Below are 23034 nucleotides of genomic sequence, written 5' to 3'. Positions count from 1 at the left end.
ACAGTGTATGCGACTCAGCGGAGGGCGGTACCTCATAGAGCTCTTCGGGTATAGTATTCCATTTTTCCGTCAAAAGTCCCTTCTGCTAATCCTTTCACACTTCCTGTTGTACTGGTCTTTTTTCTTGCTGGCGATGAGTTTAGCCTTATACTTGAGTTGTGCCTCTTCACTTTTGAACTCACGAGGATCTTTCCCTCCCGTTACTTCGGGCTTGTCACGCAGCTGTTGGAAAAGGTCGGTTAGCCGGTTGAGACATTCTTTCTTATTATCAACCTGCGACGAATGCTTTTCACTAGATATCACCAGCTCTCCTTTCTTATTTATCAAGTGCCCATATTCCTCGTATACTTTCTGAACTAAGTCACTACTGATATACTTGCTCAGTGAATGTGCGGAGACCGTCAAGACTGCCTTGGTTTCGCTTTTATTTGCACTTTGTCCTCCAGGCTTTGACGACCGACAGAAACGAAAGTTGAGTGCCGATAACGGAATATCAGTCCCTTCTCCGTCATGCGCAGTTTGTTCTTGGCGGTGATGTCTGCTCTCGTTTCCCTCCGGCTCCGTCACCCCTTTCTGTTTCTGGGCCTTAGCCCCCTCTGCAGGCGAGCTCTTGCGGGTGGTAAACAAACGTAGTCCAGTGCCAAACGCTTCTGGCACGCAAGGACCTGCTGCTGCGGCCATGAAGCGAGTGAAACGTGCATCAACGCCAGATACAAGGAATATTATTTTGTCCTGTGTACCATCTTCAGGCCGCCCTTGTGCTGCCGTCGACGACGACAGTGAAGACTCGTAGACACCCAAGGGGGGCAAAATTGGTCTCAGAACGTGCGAGGGGCCTCCAAGCAGGTTGCAGGTCCCTCCCCGCAAAACATTCGGGGCATGCACCCGCCGGAACGCACGCTGTTGGTGAAATAGAAGAAGGGCGGCACACCGTCGGACCATCCCGGAAAAACTCCTATTCCATTCCGCGCGAGCGCGATAGGGGCGGAACGTCCCTGTGCAGCGTCACTGGAAAGACCGAAGTAGCGTATGCCGAAAAGATATGTCTCTTCCGAGCTACCAATCTATACTTGCGGAGGAATGATTTAATGCCAGAACTTGCGTGTACCGCACATTTACTGAGCTGCGCAACAAGGATTAGATGCATAGCCCAGCGACGGTCCTAGAGCTTCCGAGCTAAAACACGTATGAATATCGGCGCGCATGACACCAACTCAGAACTTTATCCTCAGTGGTTTAGCGCTTTCTTTGCAGATCACAAGTGCATGCCGGCGCCAGAGCACGTCCGGTTGACGACAGCCAATAGGCGACCCATGCAGGCAAGACGCATAACACCATAATTCAACTGTGAGACACGGCCACGAACACCGTGAACCAAGAAAAAACGAAAGAGGAGACGGCCTGAAATATAGCTATGTGCACATCAAACATCTAGATGACTCGCGGTAAAAATAACTATGAAGCCCATGGAGAACAGGAAACAGGGCACAGTCGCACGATGCGCTCAGAAGCCCAGCTTCCTTTCTAATCAAAGTTGTCATGTAAAATACCATAGACTCGAACATGACGATGATTCATCAAGAACCTCCCGCCAAGATATTTTGTAAGGAGAGATAATATACAAGACCTCGAAAAATTCACCCGGAATCGAGACACTCAGTTTCCTACCGCATGTTTGCATGCACATGCACGGATAACATGCTTGTCCCAATTGAGAGCGCAACAAACAGGAGACAATTGCCCTCTTCAGACGTTCTTCTTACCAATCATTCCGCGATTTCTCACTACTACTTCTGCCTTGTAAAGCGGAAGACGAAATGTGCGTTCTACTGATTGCGGCGCCCTATTCTGTCTCGGCGAGGGGGGTCGAACGCAACGAACTGACTAAGTAGTCAGTTCGTTACAAGGTGTAAAATATGCGACTGGCGTGCCATACTTCGTCTCTAGCGCCGTGCCCATGCCGTGCTGAGTGAATAATTCACTTCAGAAATGACCCATGAGGACAAGATGTTTCGAAGACTGTGGGGGGCTTCTGCTGACGTTGAGGCTGCATCCGTCGGTACACCTATGAGATGGGTGTATGTCGGAATTGGCTTTCCTACTCGGATTGCAGTGATATGGTTTCTTGAGCTGAAAGGGGGCGGGTGCAGTATGCAATTTAGCCAAGCCAACGTCCCAAGCTCTCAGCATAGCGGGCACAGAAGGCAAAAACGGACACTACGCTGTGCTGTTCGGACGAGTATCTCTGGTGAAGCCCCCGGTAGGGCGTGTACAGGTGTGGATTCGCGGCAACTCTCGTAGCTTGCCAAGTCGTTATCCGTGCCGAGACTGACAGTGCTTCCCCTTTCTCGACAGATACAAAATCTGAACGCCGCGCGCACCCTCGGCTTACCGCGGGGGTGGCTTCGTTCACGCATTTGTCGGTTGTTTCCCTCCAAAACGAATGAAAAATATCTATCTCTCATTTCACAAGTATGGTATCACGCTCACCCACGTGACTCAGCAAGTCAAAGCTCTTGCCACGAAACAGCCTGACTACACTCTCGATACATCGCCACGGTACACAAGGGTAGCAACCTCCACGCGCCAGACACATGGGGGGTGACCTATACATCGGGCCTGCAAGGCGAATCCTTCCCGTGTGAAACAGGAGCTTTGGAAGCAAAACAGCACGAGCGAAACCGAGTATCAAAGAAAAAAATATAATGAGGAGCTCGAATAACTATCTAGCACTAGCAGTCGAGCTCCTTGTACCGGGTTCCCTCTGCGGGGCTCCGACGTGCTGTGTAAGGATGCCGACGGCCTGTGCGGCTGCATATATCATTCAAGTGCAAAATAGAACCGACAGTTATGCGAGCGAAGCCGCTGAACCGAAACCTCAGGGCATGTCTCCCTGCTCCAGCGTTCTGAGGCGTTCGGCAACATCCCAGGCCAGCCTGTGGGCCTCTCCTTCTGTGAAAGCCTTCCCTGTTTTACCGTCAATCAGGGGGAGGCCTACGACCACGCGTTCGCACATCTGCCTCACATCAACGTCTCCCCCGTGACAGCCTATGGCAAGACCCTCAGCAATGTCGCCTTCGTATAGTACCTGACGACCCCTTCCTGCCCCGGGGTCACTGGGGTCACCTTTTTCACTTTCACTGCCTTGTCCCTTTTGCGTTTGGCGCTGTGCACTTCGCCTCGTGCTTCTGGCCGTCTCTTTTGCTTGCCTTTCTGCCATCGGCTCTGCATCAGATGTGTTACCCGTCGAGAGGTCTTCCTCTCTCTCGGCTCTTACTCGAGGGCCATCTGTACTACTGTCCCTTGTGTCTAGTCGAGCCATGGGCGAGTCCCTTAAACTCTCGCCCGCTTCTTCAGACGCACGGACCTGCCGTCCTGTTCGTCTTTCAGAACAACCTGAGGCTCTCCGCTGTCGCCTTGGCAGCGCGTTTCTTCTGCCACGTCCTCCTCTCTTCCTCTCGCAGGCGACCGCGCTTCGCTCGCGAGCTAAATCCGCCGTGCTGTGTGTCTCCAATCCGCAGGCGCCGCTCGGGCTGCCTTCTGCCTGCTGCCTGACGGGCTCCGGCAAGATCGAGGCAACCTCACCGTCTCTCCATCTCGGCATCAGGTGATCATCCGCACACAGCAGGTCTTCTTGTCGGTCTTCGTGTGCAGGATTTCGTCTGGTGGTCGAGTCTCTCGGCGACCCCCCCTGGCGCGCCAACCCCCCGCCTCGAACGTCACCAAAACCTGGGCCTTCACGTTGCTCCCCTTCCACGCTGCCTTGCTCGTCCCTGCATGATAGCCACGCCTGCGGCATGCTTGAGGGAGCCACATTGTCAGGCTGGCTGCCGTCTTCTGCCGAAGCAGGTGAAGAGACAGAAGGGAAGCTTTCTGTCCTCTGTCTCACATCTTTCCCGCGCTGCACACCGCTTGAAACGCGCGCTTCCTGATCCAGACCCCGTCGCTTCATCTCGGCGGCCGCCGCCTTCGTCGCGGCCTCGACCAGAGCGGCAGGCAGCGGGCGCCGTTGCAGACGCCTCAGGGCGAGCCGCTTGGAGGTGAGAACTGCAGACTGCCGGCGCGGTCCTTCTGGGTGAGGCGCAAACGGGTCTAGGCGGTCAAAACCTGCTTCGGCCCGACTTGCAGACATTCGAGGCACCGCACATCCTGCGGACTCCCAAAGGCCGCCAGCGTCCCCACCCCCCCCCGACGAGGGGCCAAGAGGCCCTGACAGTTCGTCGCCGCCTTCCTTCGTCGCTAGGGGGTCGCGCACCGCCCGACTCGCACATCCATCCAGAGAGGCTCTGTCCCTGGGCACCCGGTGCGGGCTCGACCGCTGGGATCCCCCAGCGGGCCACGGCGAGGGTTTAGCAGCTAGCCACCGCAGAAGGCCCTCGACAACCGGCAGAAGCGCAGTCGCAGGGAGCCGCGGGTCTGGGAGACACGGTTCCGACGGGAGACCGCCCTCAAGAAACTCCGGCAGAGACACGAGCGGGAACTGCGTGTGTGTCTGTTTGTCGGTTTCTCTTCCACGAGTTCTCCTCGCGCCCTTGGGGCGGCTGTGCTGCCCTGCGAGGGGAGACGAGCCACAGATCCCTGTTGTTCCCGTTAGCGGTCCCTCGAAACGCCTCGCCAGGCTCTTTGCCGCGCTGGTCTCGCCACTGCGCCGGCCTGCCGCCCCTTTCAGCAGCCCGATCAACCGCGGCGCGTGCTCAGTTGCATCGAAACCTATACTCTTTTCCAGGCGGAGGAGAAGGAAGAGACAGGCGCGCACTGTGTCGCGCGCCCTCTTCACCACTTCTGGCGGGACGGAAGGAGGGATGGCGTCGTCGGTCTCCGCACCCGGAGACTCATCACCCTTTCCCTCAGGGGCCTCCACGCCCGCCGGAAGTGCAGACACAGGAGGCGCAGGCGGTTCGCTCGAAGACGACGGCGGACAGGGTGCCGGCGGAAGACAGAGGAGCGACGGAGACGGCGGCGCCAGCGGGTGAGGAGGGACGTGCGGGGCTCCGCCTCCGGGCGCTGCGAAGGAGCCCGGCGAGGCCTCAACAAGGGACGCCAAGGGCGAAAAGAGAGCGCTCAAGGATGGAGATGCTTCCGAAGCGCTAAATGAAAACGGCGCCGAGGAAACAACCCCCTGGGGGTTGATGCCCGCTCGGCCGTCGCCCTCCTTAGAACCCAGGCCGCCAGCTACTCCCCCCGGACTTTCAGAGAGAGAGCGGCCTACTGAGGACACGCAGTGACGCGATCCATCTAGCCGGAGAGGCGTACTCGAAGGCGAATCGGGAAAACCTAACATCGCGTACACGCCATCGAGGTACCTGCGCGAAAGAAGATCCCCACACCACCGACCCACGCTGTCGACCTTCGATGCTTCATGCCGTAGTTTGGCACGCAGTAAAGAAACCCGTAGCACACGTGCCACGTGAACTCTGAGCGACGACTTGTTAAATTCTGCGCAGACGCGCATGGGAACCTCGCACGCAGCGTCCGGGTCAGCAGGAAACTCCACACCGCGACAGCCTGCTTCGGCCGGGCTACGGCAGCATTCTGCGCGTGACTCATCTGGGCGCCCTCACGTCGTTCCCGCAAATCAAAGGCCAGTATGGCCTCTTCCACGGAGGATAGCTTGATGCTTATCGCAGCCACACACTGCACGAAAATGCACACTTACGGATAGATATGCACGAAAAAAACTGTCTCAATTCAACACATTGCAGTGGTGACCCTGAGCCAGTCACCGCGGACACTCACCTCGCGAACTGAATGGCTTCTCCTCTAGCACCAGCGGAACGAGCTCCGCCTGCGTGGCTGCACGCGCCTTCCCCCTCTTGGTCGGCTCTCTCTTGGGCGCCCGCGGGGGCCTGTGTCTCCGCCAGATCTGAGGCTCGCCAGACGTCGCTTGTCGGGTTGAGAAGGCGACCGCCGTTCGGGACTGCGTCTTCGCTGGATAAGGCGGGAAAAGGGCGCCAAGAGGGAGAAGCGGACGACCGCTGGCTCATCACAGCCGCATGCACCGAGGCAGGGAACAGCTGCGGACAAGAGGTCAGGAAAAGGCGAAGAAGCGACGCCACGTGGCTTTGAGCCCAGGCGACGACAGACAGATCGCTGTGCGACGCTGTCTCCAGCGACCCTGACTCGCCGTGGGGGGGCCACCCGACGCCCTCTCGCCCCCCGCCTTCCGTTGAGTGGAGACGAAGCCTGAACAGACGCGACACGACACCACCCGACAAAAAGTTTGGCGCCATCGAACGAAACCTCGCACGCGCTCTCCCCCAGCAACACGGCGCGCGTCCGCGTTCGGGGCCTCTGCGCCGTAGACTGCCCCGCCGGCCGATTCCCCTGGTCAGCCCTCAGGTTATTCCGACGCAGCAGAGACCCAAAAGAAAGCAAACGTGGGCGAAAGCAGTTTAGACTATACACAGAGAAGAAGCGATATCTTCCTGCGGACTAGCTCCTATTTGTGGATGCATATTCTACGGCAGAGATAAATCTACCATATGAGAGGTAAGTCGCTTGTGGAATAGCTCTTCCGATACTATTCAAGAAGACTCCAGTTCTGCGACCCCCCCACCGCCTCTCCTGTCCCGTGCCCTACTTGCTCCTCTCCTCTGCTGCGGCATCGCCTGCGTCTTCGGTCTCTGGCCCCGACAACCGAAGAAGGCGGACGCAGGCCCTTTCCAGTTCCGCGTGAACCTCGAGTTCTTCGAACTTCTCTCTGCAGCTCTCAGCCGGTCGCCCCGTGACCACGCGCTGCGCCAACAGAAGCGAGACCAACGGGAAGCGACGTTAGCGAGACAATGTCCAACACGCACAATCAAGCAAGACAGGAGCCCACACAACCAACCGAAAAAACTGACACGCGAGAGACAGCGGTAGCCCCCTCGATGGTGAACTCCTGCATCGCGCTTGGCGACTGGCAGGACAAAGTGCGGTGCACCCAAGGCAAACTGCGAATCCAAAAATGACCGGGGACGGGAAATCGGTCAGGCCACAAGTCCACTTCTGTTCTCCGTGGATGACGAACCTGAGCGTTTGCTCATGTCCACGGAGACGCCTACACCTGAAGTCACGTGAACTGGTAGTGCGGCACGCAGCGCAGCGCACGGGGTACACAACGGAGACGACGTCGGCACTGCGCGAAGAAGTCGACGCCCTAGGGTCACAGATGCATGTGCATGCGCAAAAACTCGAGTGCCCCACGACAGGCCGCGTGACAACAACGGAATGGCCAAGAGGTCCCTAAAGTTCGACAAAGAACCTCCTTACTGCGACTTTCCTCCAGTCTTGGTGGTAAAAGCTCGCGGCGACCTGGAGAAGCGAGACCTCGCTGACTGTCCACGGCAGGGATTTGACTTCCTCATGCAGGCAGTTCTCGTATCTGGAAAAAAGCCACGGACAGGCGCACCCAACTTCTGTACACACCAGCAAGAAAGACGCCGAATGGGCACCGGCACAACCAGCACTGGAAAGCGCTACAGCAGCGCTCGTGCGCATACATACAAATCACTATGCAAATATGTGTGTATATATGGAGACACCTATTCAGACGACGTGAAGAAGTCGCTCACAGACACACAGAAGAGAATCGCCCATATATATATATATATATATATGTATACCCGAGCGCTCCTAAGCACATGTGTGCATGAGCATACACATGTAGGCGGTGCAGCGAATCCGGCGCCCCGAGTGAGACGCCGGCAAGCTTGCGAGCCGCGAGAGGAAAGACACACGAACGTGAGCCGATCCCAGGGACCATGCAACACGAAGCAGCCTTTGGGAAAAAGACGACAGACCTCTCTCGACATTTCATTTCCGTCCGGCCTCGAAGGTGCCGCGCGATCTTGCCCCAGGTGCCCCTGCCATAGCACGAAACGAGGATCTGCAGGCGGATGTCCTCCAACGCCGAAAAAAGCCCATGGCGTTTCCCTTCCTGTGGAGAGAGCGCACAAGCAGGACCGACCCCGTCACACGCACACACCCTCCCAGCCGCAAAAAAGACACCCCGGAACAAACCCTAAACCCCTAAGGAGGCGTCAGGCATACAGATTCGGTGACTGGCGCAAGAGGGCCAGCTCCAAGTTTCGAAATCCGAAGAAGACAAAAAGGGCCTTACCACGGAGAGATAGAGATAGCGAGCCCGGCACTGGTTATTGGTGCGACCAGGCAGCATAGCGGCGACCTTCATCCACTTGCCCGCCCCGCGCTGTTGAACGCCCACGGACTCGACTGCGCGGAGGAGCGCGGCGTCTTCTTCTGCCGCCCACCACCGGCGGTGGGCGACGAGGTCGTGTTGCTCGGAGCTTCTCTTCTTCAGGTGGAGGTACACCTGGAAGACGGAGAACGGCGTCACTGGCTGCGCGACCAGTGACGAGAAGAAGAGAATCGGAACCTGGTCGCACCTCGACAGAGCGGCCCGGATCCCTGCGCTCAACGTGGCTCCACTATAGAAAGCGCCGCTCTGGCCATCGCCGTATCCGGCGTCTGCTCCGACCCCCGCCGCGCTGCTGCGTGCTCTCAGGGACAGCAACCCTGCGTGGGGATCTCCTTCCGCCTCATTCGCGTCGGCTTCTTGACGCATTCTTGCCAGCGGTCGTTCCCCGCGTTTACTCTTCCCCGGTTTTGTGTGCGCGGCTTGGCGACCCCGGCGAAGCGCTCCGGTCTCCTCATCTGTCGCTTCTCCGCGGCCTTCCTTCTCAGCTGCCCCCGTCCTTTGGCTGGCCTCAGCAACCTGCCCTAGGCCACGGACAATCGCCTCCTCCACGCTCGCCAGGAGCCGGAAGTCCTGTCCCGAAAGAGCGCCCGCGCGTGCTGCTGCGTCTTCGTGAGGGCACGCGAGAGGCGCGTGGGACGAAGAGGAGCTCGGAGTCGCCGCAGGCCGCGGCCCTCGGTTCTCGCCAGTGACCTGCGGACCACCAGAGCCGACGACGCCAGAAGTGTGCGAGGGGGCGACTGCGAGCGAACTCTCTGCACCGCGTGCATCGTGGCCGCCAGAGGCGAAGAGGAAGCCAGAGACTGGGTCGTCCCGCGCCTGCACACTGTTGATGAATTTAGTGAGGCACTCCGCAGGCGTAAAGGCCCAGGACACACTCGGCGGCAGCGACGCGGACACAGCTGTGCACACAACGCGGAGGACCTCTGCCAGCGTCGGAATAGGGGCAGGCACATGGACCCCCGCCGCAGCGGCAGAACCCATGCAGAGACGCCGACTCGCGAGAAGCAGACTGCGCGTGGCATACAAAAGCTTCGAGGGATGAACTTCGCCGGGGGTAAGGGGGAGCCAAGCCTCTTCGGAAGACGCTGGAAGTGCATGAGGAGACGACGAGTGGACGCGACAGTAGTCAAAGAGCGCGCGGACTGCGTGCGTAGAGATGGGTATCGAGACCAGAGTCTTGCACAGCTGAAAGGAAAAACGGCATCACCCAATGGCAGCACGCGAGAGACATGTGATCCTCCTGCACAAAGTGGAAAAGGGAATCAGGCACCCGAACACGCTGGAGGCGGCGGAAGCCGGTCTGGAAAGAGACACAGTGAGCAGCCCACCGGGGCAGCGAAGAGTTGACGCAAGAGGGAACGAAACAGGGCACGCGTGATGGAGGAACGGAGAGGAATTTGAAAAGCAGCCCGCGCCGTCGTCGCTGGACTGGCAAAGCGCCGTCTACCACGAACTAGACATCACGAGCGACGGAGGACGCTTCTCGTAATTCCGTACCGGACGGGTACCGAGCCCCAAGAAGAACGATCCGCATCGTAAGGTGCCACTGGCTGAAACTGGAGTCGACGGTATCGAGCAACGCCATACCAGCCCTGAAGCGTTGAACAGACGGCGCCCGACTCCAGGGCGACTCCCGCGTGGTGCGTAACTTGCCCTGCCCCCCCCCTGCTCTCCTTGTCCTGAATGGCGTTGCGACTCTTTGCTTCCTCACCTCTCTTACGAAGCTTCGAAAGACCCGCAAGTCCGCCGCCGCCATGCGTTCCCGCACCGCTGCCTCTTCTTCCTCCCTCTCCTCAGCTTCTTCGTCCCTGTCCTCGGGCTCACCACTGCCCCCCTTTTCCCCCGCCCCTCCATCTTCTTCCTTTTTTACTCTCCTTCTCCTCTTCACCTTCAGCCTCTCTAGCTGCCAGCGCAGAATGGCGCTGCTCCAGCCGGGGTCTCCACGCTCCCATACCGCCGACTGCGGAATCTTTTTCTCGGCCTCGCTCCCCTTCTCGCCGCGAGCCTTTCCAGGCGCCGTCGCGGCAGACGGACACACGAGGGCCCCGGCCTTGCTGGCTGCTGCAGACAACTTGGCTCGGCTGCTTCCTCTGGAGAGGTGTTGAAGGCGGTTGCGGAGCGTCCATATGTGTATGGCGTCGGGGTTGCTGGGGAGCGGCTGGCCAGCTTCGTTGAGGAGAAGAGACATGGACTTCCCCTCGTCTTCTTCGCTTTCCGAGCCGCCACATTCGTCAACTCTGCCCCGCCACCTTCTTTTTCCGCCACCTCTTTCGGAGCCTCGAAACTGCCTCGGTTGCTGCTGCTGAAACTGAAGGCGAATGCGCTGCGCACGCATGCGATCGAGGAGCCTCGCCAAACGGGCGGCTTCTGCTTCTATCCGCCGCTCCAGACAGCACAGAACTGCGAAGCGCTCGACAGCGTGCGCCTCGCTCTCCTGCAGTCCATTCAAGAGAGAGACGCACGGGTTGAGCGAAGACACCGGACTGCGAGGTGGAGGGGAGGCCATCGCAGAGGCAAACGCAGCGGACGGCGCCGGTGGAAAAGTGAACTGCCCGTGTGTCTCCTCATTTTCGGGACCTTGAGGAACGAGAGAGTTTGCACGCGGAAGATGAGACAAAAGGCTTTTAACTGAACTGGGGCGTTTTTGTCTCTGAATAGTCGCAGGTCGTGAGTCACGCGGCTCGCGTGGACAGTCGATAAGTGCAGACGGCTGCCGGCGATAAGAGTAGTGCGAAGGGACCGAGACGGAAACATTCATGGTGGAGGAGGAGGAAGTGAAGACCGGAGAACGTCCAGTGAATGTCTAGCTCTCCTTTCCAGTGACATTTTTACCACTCTACACAAAGGGAGCGGGAAGCAACAACATGGCACGACAGACGACATGCTTCCGAAAGGTTGCTCTATTCTGCAGGAGGCACAGGAGATACACTTTGTCGATATAGCAGAAAGAAATATGCTTCGCCTCCACGAAGAAATGCTGAACACAAAAGAGAGAGCGGCCCCCGTTACCGGGCGCATGCGGCGCATCAGAAAGGTCACTTGCTTGCTGTTGCTGGCAAACTCCAGAACGAGCTACATCCTTTGATTAAACTGTGCAAAAATGATGGCGGTGCGAGTCAAAGGTCAACAGCGGCATAAGCGGGAATGCTAACCAAGAAAGTCAAGAATATGGCAGTTCCATGATAAAGGCCAAAAGGCGTGCAGTAGCGTGGTACGCCTTTGCACCGTGGCACAACCAAGGGCACGGCCGCGACGGCGTCCTCAAATACTCTCACGCAGACAGTTGTATGGTACTATATAATCAGGGCTAGGAGTACGCTTATCTCGACTAACGAAGCACAGCTGCCTGACGACAGCAAGCGGAGCGACGGGGCGTCGCCCGATGCAAACCCATGGCCGCAGCCCACAATGACAAAAACGCGCAGCTGAGTTCTGCCGGCTGAACGCCCGCGTTGACGCTCAGGACTTTCGGCTAGGTTCCGCGGGCTCATGATCGGAAATGGTATCTAAAACTCATCCGATGCATGAAACATCTACCCCAGAGCACGATTGCAGCAGTCGGCTTCCTAGAGCATGCAGTGGGAAACAGCAGCATGCAACCACAAGAAGCAGGTAGCCGGTTCTCGTACGTTAACGTGTCTTGCACCCAAGTCCGCCCGCCCCGCCCGACGCCCGCTCCCTTCGCATCTTTCTCGTCTCAATATGGTCGCTATGGCAGTGAGATACCACGATATATCAGGGTTTGCGCCCAAACATCAAACGCGTACCACTGTAACATTGGTCTGAGGACCGGCTTATACCCCAACGCAGCACAGTGTTCTACGCACGTGGTTAGCGGGTACCGAAACATCTAGCGATGGCGGTATGACATGTCATGCTTGACGTTATACCAATCCTTCACATGTGTTAACACCATTTTGAGGCCTGATGACTCCGCAAAAGATCCTGGACCGGTCACATGGGTACCGGGCAATGGCCCGGTACCCATGTGACCGGTCTGGCACACCTGCTACCGCTATTTGGCAGCAAAAGAGGTTCTGTGCATAGGTGGAAGGATTCACGGGCTGTCTCTGATGTGTTGCACCTTCCACATCCGAGACGTCCAGTACCTCGGACTCAGCCCGGTTCGCTTGGCTCCGCCGTGCGCGCAGAACATATGTCATGCCAGTGTCGATCGTAGAAAGTACCGACTCAGACAGCAGCACCTCAGCGTCCCTTATGCTTGGCGTTGAAGGCCCCTGCCTTCACACTGCTGAGGAAATTTACGCGCCAGCTTGTATGAGTGTTCAGTTGTTTGCTGACGCGCATCGTGAAGCACCGGTTCTCAGAACATCTGCCGGCCAGGGCGAAACGCTCAATACTCTTCACCTTCCCCAGGTGACTATCCGCGTCACTCCTTGCTTCAGCACGCGGACCCGATATAAATAGTTTACTAAACCGCGGCGGCTGGATTCGGCCACCCTACAGAATCGCTCGTGGTGCAGTTTTCGCAGCTGCTGTTTCCCTGTTGCAGCACTAAAGGGGGAGAAACGTACGTGGAGGGAAGCCACTCGTTAATGCTGAAGAGGTTTTCGCGTTTCTTTTCTTTTGGCAGATCGTCCGAGAACCGGTGCTTCATGATGCACATCAGCAGGCATCAGCGAACAGCTGAAACACTCAAGTCTGCACTTTTCTGCTGGCATATAACTTGATTCATCCTTGGCGAAACAGCAGCCGGCTTCGGGGAAAAATTGCTGCCAGCACGTCGTATTACGTATCCCATCATTCTGGTTGCGGCAAGGTGGAGAAGATCTGCTGGATAGCATGAATCTCCTTTGGCTTTCCACGTCTCTTGTCTGCTGCAAGGTAAGGCTTCGCTGAAGTCTCTCCCGGAGGAAATGTCTTTTGCAGTTCTGTCCAGGAGATGACGCCACATCTGTGCTGTGTGTCTATGCCTGCAGGAATTGACGATGGAGGAGGCCCAGCCAAAATGGTGGGAAATGAAGAAGGACTACGACGACGGTGAGGCACGCTGACGCGCGGTCGTCGACCACTAGCTAATTCATTCAGACAGTCAGGATGGTATGGGTAGCCGTGCACACGCTACGCCAGCCTGCGCACGAGACATGGGCTTTCTTCGGTAGGTTGCTTTTTCCTCACAGGAAATCAGGGCCCGGCGTTGGCACGCCCCTGCGAAAAAATCCGTCCAACAACGTGTCGTGCAAGGATACGGTCAAATGCCTCCACCATTTAACCAGGTGAGTGAAGACGAGAGCATGGTCTACAGCCATTTCGTGTCCACGTGACGCGTTCTCTTGGCGTTTCAAGACAATGGGCATCCTCCACCGTATCCGCTTTTGCAGGCTTCCCATGGATTTCGGAGCGAACGTCAACACGAGCTCTACGCCACTCCAGGTCGAGGTAATAATCCAGGCCAACCCCAACACCAGTTCTACTCCGCTATAGAGCACGCTCCACATCCGGTCAGCCGAGGAATGCTTCGCCGGACTCACGGAAATCTACCAGGTTCGCTGCTGACACCCAACCGTAAACACGATTTTGCCTTTCTTGTGTTGCGTGTTGTACAGATGCCCCCCCTCTGAATGAGGATATCACACAACAGCCCCGGTCCCTCAGCATGCCGTCAACTTCAACGTGAGCCACAAGGAGGGCGGATCAAAGCATTGCAGGACTACTTCAGCCTCAACTGGTCACCATGCTCGGACCTGACTCGAAACGCGGTGTCTTTCTGGTGGATCTGCTTTTCTTCTGCAGGGGGTCGCTGGACATCAGACACATGATCGCCGGTACGGAAATTACCCCGTGCCAGGACAGGTGCCGTGGTGAGGCACAGCCCGACATGAGAAAGCAGACACGACACGACTTTCGAGCATTCTTCAGTGACAAGCGATATATCCACATCCTTGCCACGCGATCACCGTTTTCGGTCGCCATGCTTCCAGCGTCCTGACCGTGCAGCTGTTTCCCCCAACTGAGCACGCGACCACCCAAGCCCATGCCTATGCCGACCGACGCGTGTACACCAGTGCCGAGCAGTGTTCGTCCCGCGCAGTGGGTTTCCCCAAATTTTCGCGCGCCCGCCCGAATGCGCAGCTTTGCTGACGGAGCCTCCCACACTACTGCCACCGTAAGCTGCCCAGACGCGGGCGTTGAACAGGATCTGTCTCATCGGGGACAGGCCGCCACGATTTCGTCATTCCTTCGGTGCCACAGTGACGTGGTGTCCCCGTGGCCAAGGTTCTTCTTTGCAGGAGGCTGCCGGGGCCGCTGAACGTGAGAAGCGTGACCTGCTGGTTATATCTCTCTCTCTAGGTGGACAGGGACCGCAGCAGGTGAGGCACAGCTCCAAATGAGGGAGCGGGTACGACTTTTGAGCATTCTTCAGTGCCCACCTATGCATCCATGCAGCTGTTCCCCCCCATTCGGCCTGCGATCGCCGAAGGGCAAGGATCTGCTGAACGAATCCCCCGAAGCACCGACCGAGTCCCCCAGGTCAATACCATAATCCCGGACGACGCAAAGCGAATCGCCCAAGCCAAGGCCGTAAGCCGCCAAGACTCGTGAGTTGAACAGGCTCTGTGTGTTCGGAAGCACGACCTCATGATTTTCGGCACCCCTGTGGAGTCAGCGTGGCGTGATGCCTGTGTGTCAACCTGTGTTTTTGCAGGGGGCCGCTGCATATGAAGAATTCGAGATCCAGCGGGTGACTTACCCGGGAAAAGAGCAGGCGCCGCCCTTGTACCAGCAAGCGAGCCGCACCGCGGTGCCCTCAAAACGGTCCATGACTTCGCCACAGGTTCTGTCGCTCGGTAGCAGACCAGAGTGGCGTTACTGGTTCTTCGGCGTGGCTGTGGCTACGTTATTGCAGGGAACTGCTGGGTACCAAACCCAGCACAACGAGACTGGAGTGACCAGTGGATGACAGAAGCCCTTGAAAGCGAGTTTTCCGACTGTGGACAAGATAGAGCTCAGTGCTACTTAAATGGAGAGAGCCTGCTCAAAAGGCTGCGTGCATTATTAGCACGGTGAATGCAGTGATCTTGTACCAACACAGGAGTAGCATTAGAGCATGTTTATCATGGTGTTCCATGTGGTGCGTTTTGCAAAGTACACGCAGTGATACTGCGACACTGCACTCAAACGTTTTATGATACCTTTGTAAAGTACCGTTCTACTCAAACGGAGGGAGCCTGTCCGAAAGGCGGCGTGCATTCTAAGCTGGTGGCTGCAGCGATCATGTACCTCCACAGCAATAGCATCGGAGCATGTTTTCGTAGTGTCCTATGTAGTACGTTTTGCAGAGCACACCCAGTGGTACCCTGACATTGCACTCGAATGGCTCAGGATACCTCTCATGAACTGACTCCCCAAGTAATGTAGCCTCTGACAGAAAGGTAGTGCGGGAGTCCACTTTCCAAGCGTATCAGAAAGACTACAATCAGTTGTAACCTTGTTCCTATTGGGAGCGTTGAACCATGATTCAGTAGCTCACGCTCGATCCCAGCCCACCAGACAACCGTCATTGATTTTTACGGTAGACTATGGTGACGATTAATGGACATAGTATTCTACGTAGTAAATATCAAAACTGTAACTAGTTCTACAACTTCGTTGCACAACGTTCTTTCGTAGTTACATACCCCTGAAGAGATTGTCGGTGTGCAAGCAGCTTGGAACTGTAGAGCCACTGATTGAGCAACTCTACTGAAGTTGGTGTGGTGGCGGCAAGCCATCGGTAGGAGTCGTTCAATTGAACATGTTCGGGTTATGTAGCACGACAATTGTACACCAATCCAGTGTTTATCGGAATTGGTAGTCATTAGAAATGCAAAACCCGCCTAAGGAAACCAGAAGGGAATACCACGCGGTGACCGGCACCGGTTTGCGTCCTGCGGACTTTACGCACTTTTTCAAAGTAGTTTTCCCGCGATCAACCGCGGTCTCCTAATTGATAGTACTGCGAGGGTGAGCCTACACGGTTAAGAATTCAGTTGTCAGAAATACCTGGTGCCGTCATGTGGATGTGTTGCTACGGTTCAGACTGGAGACGACTTTCCGTGAGCACTACACCGAAGAGTATTCCGCACTCTTCTGGGATCACTGAACCACCGGCCTTCCGGGCATGTGCCATCCGAGTCACTCCACGCTAAAACGATGGCCCGTGGCCGCTACGAGGGAGTCCGAGAAATGTCGGCGAACTGCCTCTTCAAGGTTACGTAGGCGCATGCGCGCATGCAACTAGGCTCGACAGATTCTCCGACTGACTCTTAGTTGCCACTTGCCACTAAAGGCTTTCTCTATGAACCGCAGCCTACAACTGCCTGTCGCGTTCGTTGAGGGAGTTTGCCCATTGCTCGTGAACTTGGGCGAGTTTCGGGCACAGTGAGCGAAACTACCAGCCCGACGGGATTCCACCTAAACACGAGTGGAGTGCAGTGGCCTAACCCGCCGTCTGATTCTTACTTGTCTGTGCGGCATTTTCGCGTGCTTTTTCCATCTTTTCCCTGGGGCGGCTCTTGCTGCATACACCTGGGAGTTATGTTGCACGTCCACTCATTTCTGTCCTTTAGAACGCGGCTCGGTTGTGGCCGCAGACCGGGGGCGGAGGCAGCGGGGCGGACGGCAACCCCGTGTGTCACGCGGAAGCCGTCGTCCCGTGTGTTGCAGATGGGTCCCTCGACGACGTAGTGAATCAGTTCAGTCGACTGACACCAAGCGAGTGGCGACGTCTCCTTATTGTTTGAACAGCCAGCAGACAACCGGAAGGAGTGAGAGTGTGTGGCGCCAGCCATGAACTCGACGAGCACTCATCATGCTGGCTGAACGTTGGATGCGGAAGAAATGGGGAAGGCGACGTGATTACACAGGAAGAGGGTATTAGGTATTACGTCTCACGTCTACTATTGCGCGTGTCTTCCGTCTGGTCTTTTTCGCGACTCCTCTCACTTGCTTCGACACAACTATATTCGGATGTATGCCCTGGTTTTTTCTCTATCACAGGACCGTTTTGATTCAGACAGGCCCACCCTTTCTTCTTTGGCTCCGCGCTTCGGAATTTCAGAAACTGCCTGCCTTCATCCGCGTGATTCGTGGCGTGTCTCGCCTGGTACATCTGCTCTGCTTGCTTCATCATGCATTCTTCCGTGGAAAAACCCCCTGCGGCTTTCGGGTTGTCGGGCTCGTCTGCGTCGAACGCCCCTTCTGCGTCTTCTTCCAAACTCGGATATCTGCAGAAGTACATGGGCGGGAGTGCCTCCACCCAAGGAGGGGGCGTTTCTGCTGTCGAGGACTCAAAGAAGAAAAAGAAGAGGAGAAAAGCGCCGGGAGCGCCGTCTTCGAGCGGCGGCGGAGTGACCGGGGGCTTCGTTCTGAACGACGCGTTAGACGAGATTGACGTCCGACCTCCGACTCGAGGCAAGCGCACAGCGACTGCCTCTGACTTTCTTCAGGCGGTGCAGTTTGGGAGAGTTCTCAAGCCGACGTCGGGGGCCCACGGGCGGGCCTACGCGTATCAAGATGACGAGGAAGCGGCTTTCGGCTCGGACGGCTCTGAACAGGCCGATGAAGAAATCGTTGTGGTTGACGCAGACGGACGCAACGTGTCGCTGAACGAAACTCAGGCAAAGCGCGTCCACGCCATCGTGCGAGACCAAGAAGCGCGGGAAATGGGTCTCCCTGCACCAGGCGCGAGAGCCGGAGGCCGGGTCGAAGCCTCTTTGTCCCAGGAGGCGCGTCCGCCACACGCGCGAGACGAGTATCCTGCGACGCGAGGAGAGTGCCCCCAAGAGCACGCGAAACAAGAGCGCAGCGAGGTCGATGACGCCTGGAAAAAAACGATATCCTGGGGTCCACGTGAAGACAAAGAGTCGCAGGAGGGAGACCGGTACGCGGCCGAACCGACAGAGGCGCACGCGGCGGCGGCCCGAGGTGAAGGAGCCGCCGTTGACTTGTCTGTGTTTAATGCACCTGTGCCGAGCCGTCACCGTACAAGTGCAGGGGCGAATCGTAGCCCTCAGACCGCCCTCGCAGACCTCGAAGACTCTCCCCGTCGTCGACCGAGCCGACAGGATTCGAAAAGTGTGGCTGCAGCTCGAGACACTGAGGATTTATCCCCTCCACGAAGGCGCCCCCACCTCGCGGGTCTCGCAGGCCCCAGCAAAGACCCCAGTTCAGCCCAAGCGAGAGAGCAAGCGGATTTATCTCCACCGAGACGGCGTCCCGTACACGGGATGAAATCCGAGCCCGGCATGCCAGTGTCTCAGAGCCCTTCGGGGTCAAAGGCGAGCGACATGGGGGATTTGTCGCCCCCCCGCCGCAGACCTGCGCATGCGTCAGCTTCCCACGACCACCCGCCGCGCCCTGTGGCTTCACCGTCGGTGTCGGCATCCTCTTCTTCGTCTGCATCCTTCGCCACCGCTAGAGAGGGCCTGCGGCCGCGGTCTCTTGAGAGGCGGACAGATCGCGACCTCTCTCCGCCGCGACGGCGGGCAGCGGAGAGCAAATCGAACGATGAGGAGCGAGGGCGAAGAACTGGAAGGGAGCGAGGGAGGGAGAGGGACGAGGGGGAGAGAGACTCGGGAGAGGCGGGTGCGGACCGCAGATCGAGAACCGAACCCGATGAGCGAGACGGGCAAAAGTCAACGGGCCTCTTGACTCTCGAAGATTACAGGTATGGCCTCCTCGCCCTCCTGCCTGTACGGTTGGAACCAAAGCCCGACGTATTTCCCTCGCGCTGCTTCTCACATGCTCCCCGTTCGTTGGACTACCTTCCTTACGGGTTTTGGACGTGCGCGTCCATGATCTCCGCTAGGACTCGCTTCGGTGCTGACCTCAACTTTTGCCCCTGTCTATTCGCTTTTTGTGTTCACTTCCCCAGTATCGTCCCGGGTTCTTCTGTGCACCTTTGTGCGTGTCCGCCTTCTCTTTCGACTCCTCTGGTTGCCACTCGTCTGTGTCGCACTTCCTAATTTCCTGCGTGTTCTTAGTTCTGCTTTCCGGTAAGCTTCTTCTTCATCTCGCTTGCGGTCTCCCTCTCATGCCCTGCGCCTCACAGGAAGTCTGGCGTCGCCATCGAGAGAGAGGAAAGCCTCCTCACCAAAGAGCAGCTCGAACGAGAAGCCGTTCGCCAAGTGGTTTACCGTGACAAACAGGGCCGCATCATCACAGAAGCAGAGTGGCTAGAGCTCCAGGTACGAACGGAGGAGACAGCAGCCAGCGCCAGCTCCTGTGCGCTTCTTAGCGTGCCTGTGTTCACTGCGTCGCCGCGTGCGCGGCCGTTGAGATTACGGAGGAGGTACACAACAGGGGGAAGTGTGAGCACTGCTGCCAGCGCCGAAGTGCCCGCGCTGGGTAGCAGACGGTGGCACACTCTCAATGCGGAGAGTGTGTCGATTTTTCCCTCAGAAGAAATCCCGGTAAACTCGATGCGTAGGCCGCGTACACGAGCAGGTTGTGCGTGGTGATTTGCAGACTGCGCCAAGAGTGCATCGTGCGAGAGTCGCGCCCCTAGCTTGAGAAAGTTCGTCCATACTTTGCCGCGCCGCAATTTGCTGTGCTTCAGGAGGGACGAGGAAAAAAGCGCAAGAAGGAGCGCAGCCCCGCCCCTGAGCTTGAGTGGGGCAGGGGCCTTGTACAAAAAGAAGCCCGTGAGAAGAAGGCGCAAGAAGATGCAAAGCTCGCGCAGGAGCCACTGACGAGGTGAGCGGAGGAATGCCGATTTTGAGACTCGCCGACGTGGCAAGACTTGGCATGGATTAACGTGACATGCTTGTGTGCGTGACGTATTCAGTTCTCGCATTCACTACCGTTAAGGGAGGTCTCAGAGGCATTCGCATACACGAGCTGTATACGCATCAGTCTCTCAGCTACTTCTCCCCCTCTATGCCATCAGCCAGTTTTCTGAATGAGGGAAGAAACGTAGACCTCGCGCCTCTAGAATCAGGTTCCGCATTCAGCAGCGAGTAGTGAGCATTCACGAATCAGGGTTGCATGCTTATCCGTCTGCGATCTTCTTCAGGTACGAGATCGACGACGACTTCGACAGAAATCTTCAAGATCGAACTCGGTGGGAGGACCCTGTGAACCGGGTGCCTCAGAAAGCTAGCGAGCATGCAACGCCATGGATCGCTCCTGAACAGCCAAAGAAAACAAGTAAGAGTGGAAAGCAGAGGTGCGAGGAGATGCAGCGCGGCCCGGGGCCTACATCTGCTGTGCCCCTTCCGCTGTGAAGTATCAGCATGCATCCGAGCGATGGAGGAAAGCACTGCAACACAAGCCATATGCTTCGGCTTTCGGGCTACTGTACAGCAGACAGTAGAATACGAATTGTGCTCACGAAAAGAGGTGATTCATCTCCGATGATGTGTGCGTCTCCCTCCTTTTCCGCCCCCCCCTCTCGAGGCGCGATCGACTTAGTTGTGTTCGTTTCATCGAGAGTATACATTCTTGTGTTTCTGTTGCCATATACTGCAGAACGGCCGAAATGCCCTCACGATGCACCTAGGAACCGGTTCGGCATCTTGCCAGGCTATCGATGGGACGGCGTCGTCCGCGGAAACGGCTACGAAGATCGCCGTCTGAAGGTGAGCTGCCGTCTGTGAGCAGTCGTTTCGCTTTGTCTGTGTTTTCTCGTGCCGCAGGTTATTTTCTTTCGTAAACCAGTGGGGCGGTTAATCCGTTCTGTCAGTGAAGCGTTGTGCGCTGATAAACGCGTCAAGCTGACCCCCATTTGAGGATAAGCCCCAGGCACATGTGGCAGCGGGAGCAGAATGCAAGCTTGCCACCTCCCTGTACACCCAAAAAAAATCCTCTTTCTATATTCATTCATAATAACACGATGCCTCGCCCTTCTGCGAAATGGCTTTCTTGTTCAGGCTATCAACCGGAAAAAGATGGAGGCCCATTTGGCGCACATGAATAACGTCGCAGACATGTAACGGCCGTCATTCCCAGAATATCCAGTTCATCAACTTCGTGAGCCAGTCTTCTGTCGAAGGTCCCACCGTCCCCATACTTTTCCTCTCGCTATTTATCGATGGCGACCGACTCTATCGGTCACATTCCGACGGTGTTTGTTGTTACAACAACGTGGACGGCTCTCTTTCGTATGTAAAACACACTCGGATTGTCTCCGTTTGCAGGGTAATGAGGCGCCTGCTGTGTTTGATGCGTTAGAGTTTTTGCAACTGTATCGGGATACTGAATGAAAGTGGTCTTTGCAAGAACATGCTGGCTGGCTTGGCAAGCTTGCCGGTAAAAGAACCCGCATCACTATAGAAAAGAGTTGGTGCTTAGAGTTTTTTCGAAATTTCTGCACTTTGTTGAGCCACCCAACTACCTAAGCAGCCGGAAGACCGGAAGAGCGGCGATTTTTGGAGTGGCGCTCTTTGTGCTCCCCGCATCGATAATGCTGTTGTATCACTTTCGTGTGCAGCATGTGATTCCCTGCCCTCTGGCGGCATCGCACCCTGCTTCCAGTACCTGAAACACAGTTAGGGCATGCGGAAACAGACAAGTTGACAAAATTTCAGCCCAGAAAAGGCAGACAGGGAAGAAGCCTGGTTGATACCGGAAAGACGTTTCCCAGGGGAGGGCAGGCTGTAGAGAACGGACGGTGACACCGGTGGCATTCAACAGAAGCAGTAAACGCAGCGTTAAGGGAGTGCCCAGTCAGGGTGCCCTTTGAGGTGTGTTAGTCGCGAGTACGGGGCTTAACTCTCGTGTCGGACTTCTGTTCTCGGCATCTTAAGTAACTTTTCCTCGGCTGTTGTCTGTGTCTTCCGGTCGTATTCAGAGGCCTGAAGGCGCGTTTTTGGCGCCCTCGTTTTACTAGGATTTACATCACTCTCCTGCCTAAGCAATTTATTGAGACTTCACATCGAGACGTTCCGTCGTTTTGGACGGGTTCTTCGCTGATTTAGGCAATGTACAGTGAATGCACTCGTCAATCTGATTCGCCTAGTGGCTTCACAGTTTCATGGCGGAACAAAAACGCTGAAGGGATGGGAATTACGGGAAAAGCGAGCATCCGCTGAAGACAACTTTCTAGCGACGCGCAAGGCGAGGCAAAAATTGTATGAATGCAGTCGGGATGGCCCGGAGAATACAGACTGAAAGCCGTGCTCAGTTTCTTCATAGTTGACGGAACGTCGTCATTCCCGGTCATTTGTGCATCGCGCCTGCAGGACCCTCCAAAGAGAGGACAAGAGGGGGGAAACGTATTCAAAAACCGAAGCGCTTTTTCGCTCGACGAGAAAGAGAACGGGGCTGTGTATTCAGTTCTCGATTTGTTTGTACCAGGGATGCTGAACTTGATATTCCCACTTTCGAGTTTTATTCCGGAGACGTCACGTTTTTGTTTGTGGTGAAATTGCAGCGGAACCCTTTCGTTTGGTACATTCCTATTTGGGCGACGAGGCTGTTTGTTTCCGTGAACTGCGTGTGCATCATTCCTTTTTGATTTCAGCAATCCCTGTGGAAGGACTCAATTTGTGAGCCTGTCGCGTTTCTCAATGGAAAATCAACAGGACTACGATGATGTCGCTTGCGCCCCCCCACCATTATATTCTGCATAGTCTCAGCGCAGAGCGCCGCATTCAAGCTTGCCGTGATTTTTATGCAGCTCATCAAAAACCGAACACGGCATGTCCTACGTTGTGTTTCAATTTCCTGCTATGCTGAACGTCCTTGTCACGCCGAGGTAACTGCCCGAAAGTCTGAGAGAATCTGTGTTTGGCTACGCGTCCGACGTCACACTTGCTTGAAGTCAAGTCCCGAATCACATGGAAACCCCCGATTTTGCTGTTGTTCCACACTCCTCCTGGCGTGTTGGGTGC

At 56.5% G+C, this 23034-nt stretch overlaps 3 protein-coding genes across 3 annotated transcripts; 2 read left to right on the top strand and 1 right to left on the bottom strand.

The window, feature by feature from the left end:
* Nucleotides 1-2878: 2878 nt before the first annotated feature.
* Nucleotides 2879-10958, bottom strand: BESB_000150 (uncharacterized protein; the record flags this gene model as incomplete). The annotated part of the gene is made up of 7 exons (XM_029358770.1): nucleotides 2879-5303; nucleotides 5737-6183; nucleotides 6581-6735; nucleotides 7252-7363; nucleotides 7782-7918; nucleotides 8102-9385; nucleotides 9912-10958. 7 exons carry the CDS (start codon nucleotides 10956-10958, stop codon nucleotides 2879-2881), a joined length of 5607 nt encoding a protein of 1868 aa, XP_029221682.1.
* Nucleotides 10959-11902: 944 nt separating this feature from the next.
* Nucleotides 11903-15122, top strand: BESB_000140 (uncharacterized protein; the record flags this gene model as incomplete). Its single annotated transcript, XM_029358769.1, has 7 exons — nucleotides 11903-11917; nucleotides 13141-13201; nucleotides 13508-13705; nucleotides 13768-13834; nucleotides 13955-14022; nucleotides 14586-14743; nucleotides 14868-15122. The coding sequence occupies 7 exons, from the start codon at nucleotides 11903-11905 to the stop codon at nucleotides 15120-15122; spliced, it is 822 nt and encodes a 273-aa protein (XP_029221681.1).
* Nucleotides 15123-17331: 2209 nt separating this feature from the next.
* Nucleotides 17332-21135, top strand: BESB_000130 (uncharacterized protein; the record flags this gene model as incomplete). The annotated part of the gene is made up of 6 exons (XM_029358768.1): nucleotides 17332-18869; nucleotides 19254-19389; nucleotides 19761-19897; nucleotides 20217-20350; nucleotides 20672-20781; nucleotides 21073-21135. 6 exons carry the CDS (start codon nucleotides 17332-17334, stop codon nucleotides 21133-21135), a joined length of 2118 nt encoding a protein of 705 aa, XP_029221680.1.
* Between the last annotated feature and the right edge of the window lie 1899 nt (nucleotides 21136-23034).

The sequence above is a fragment of the Besnoitia besnoiti genome, chromosome I, assembly GCF_002563875.1.
Source record: "Besnoitia besnoiti strain Bb-Ger1 chromosome I, whole genome shotgun sequence".
In the NCBI taxonomy this organism is placed as follows: domain Eukaryota; phylum Apicomplexa; class Conoidasida; order Eucoccidiorida; family Sarcocystidae; genus Besnoitia; species Besnoitia besnoiti.
Note: the sequence above shows the minus strand (reverse complement) of the source record. Positions and strands in the feature narration are given on the sequence as shown.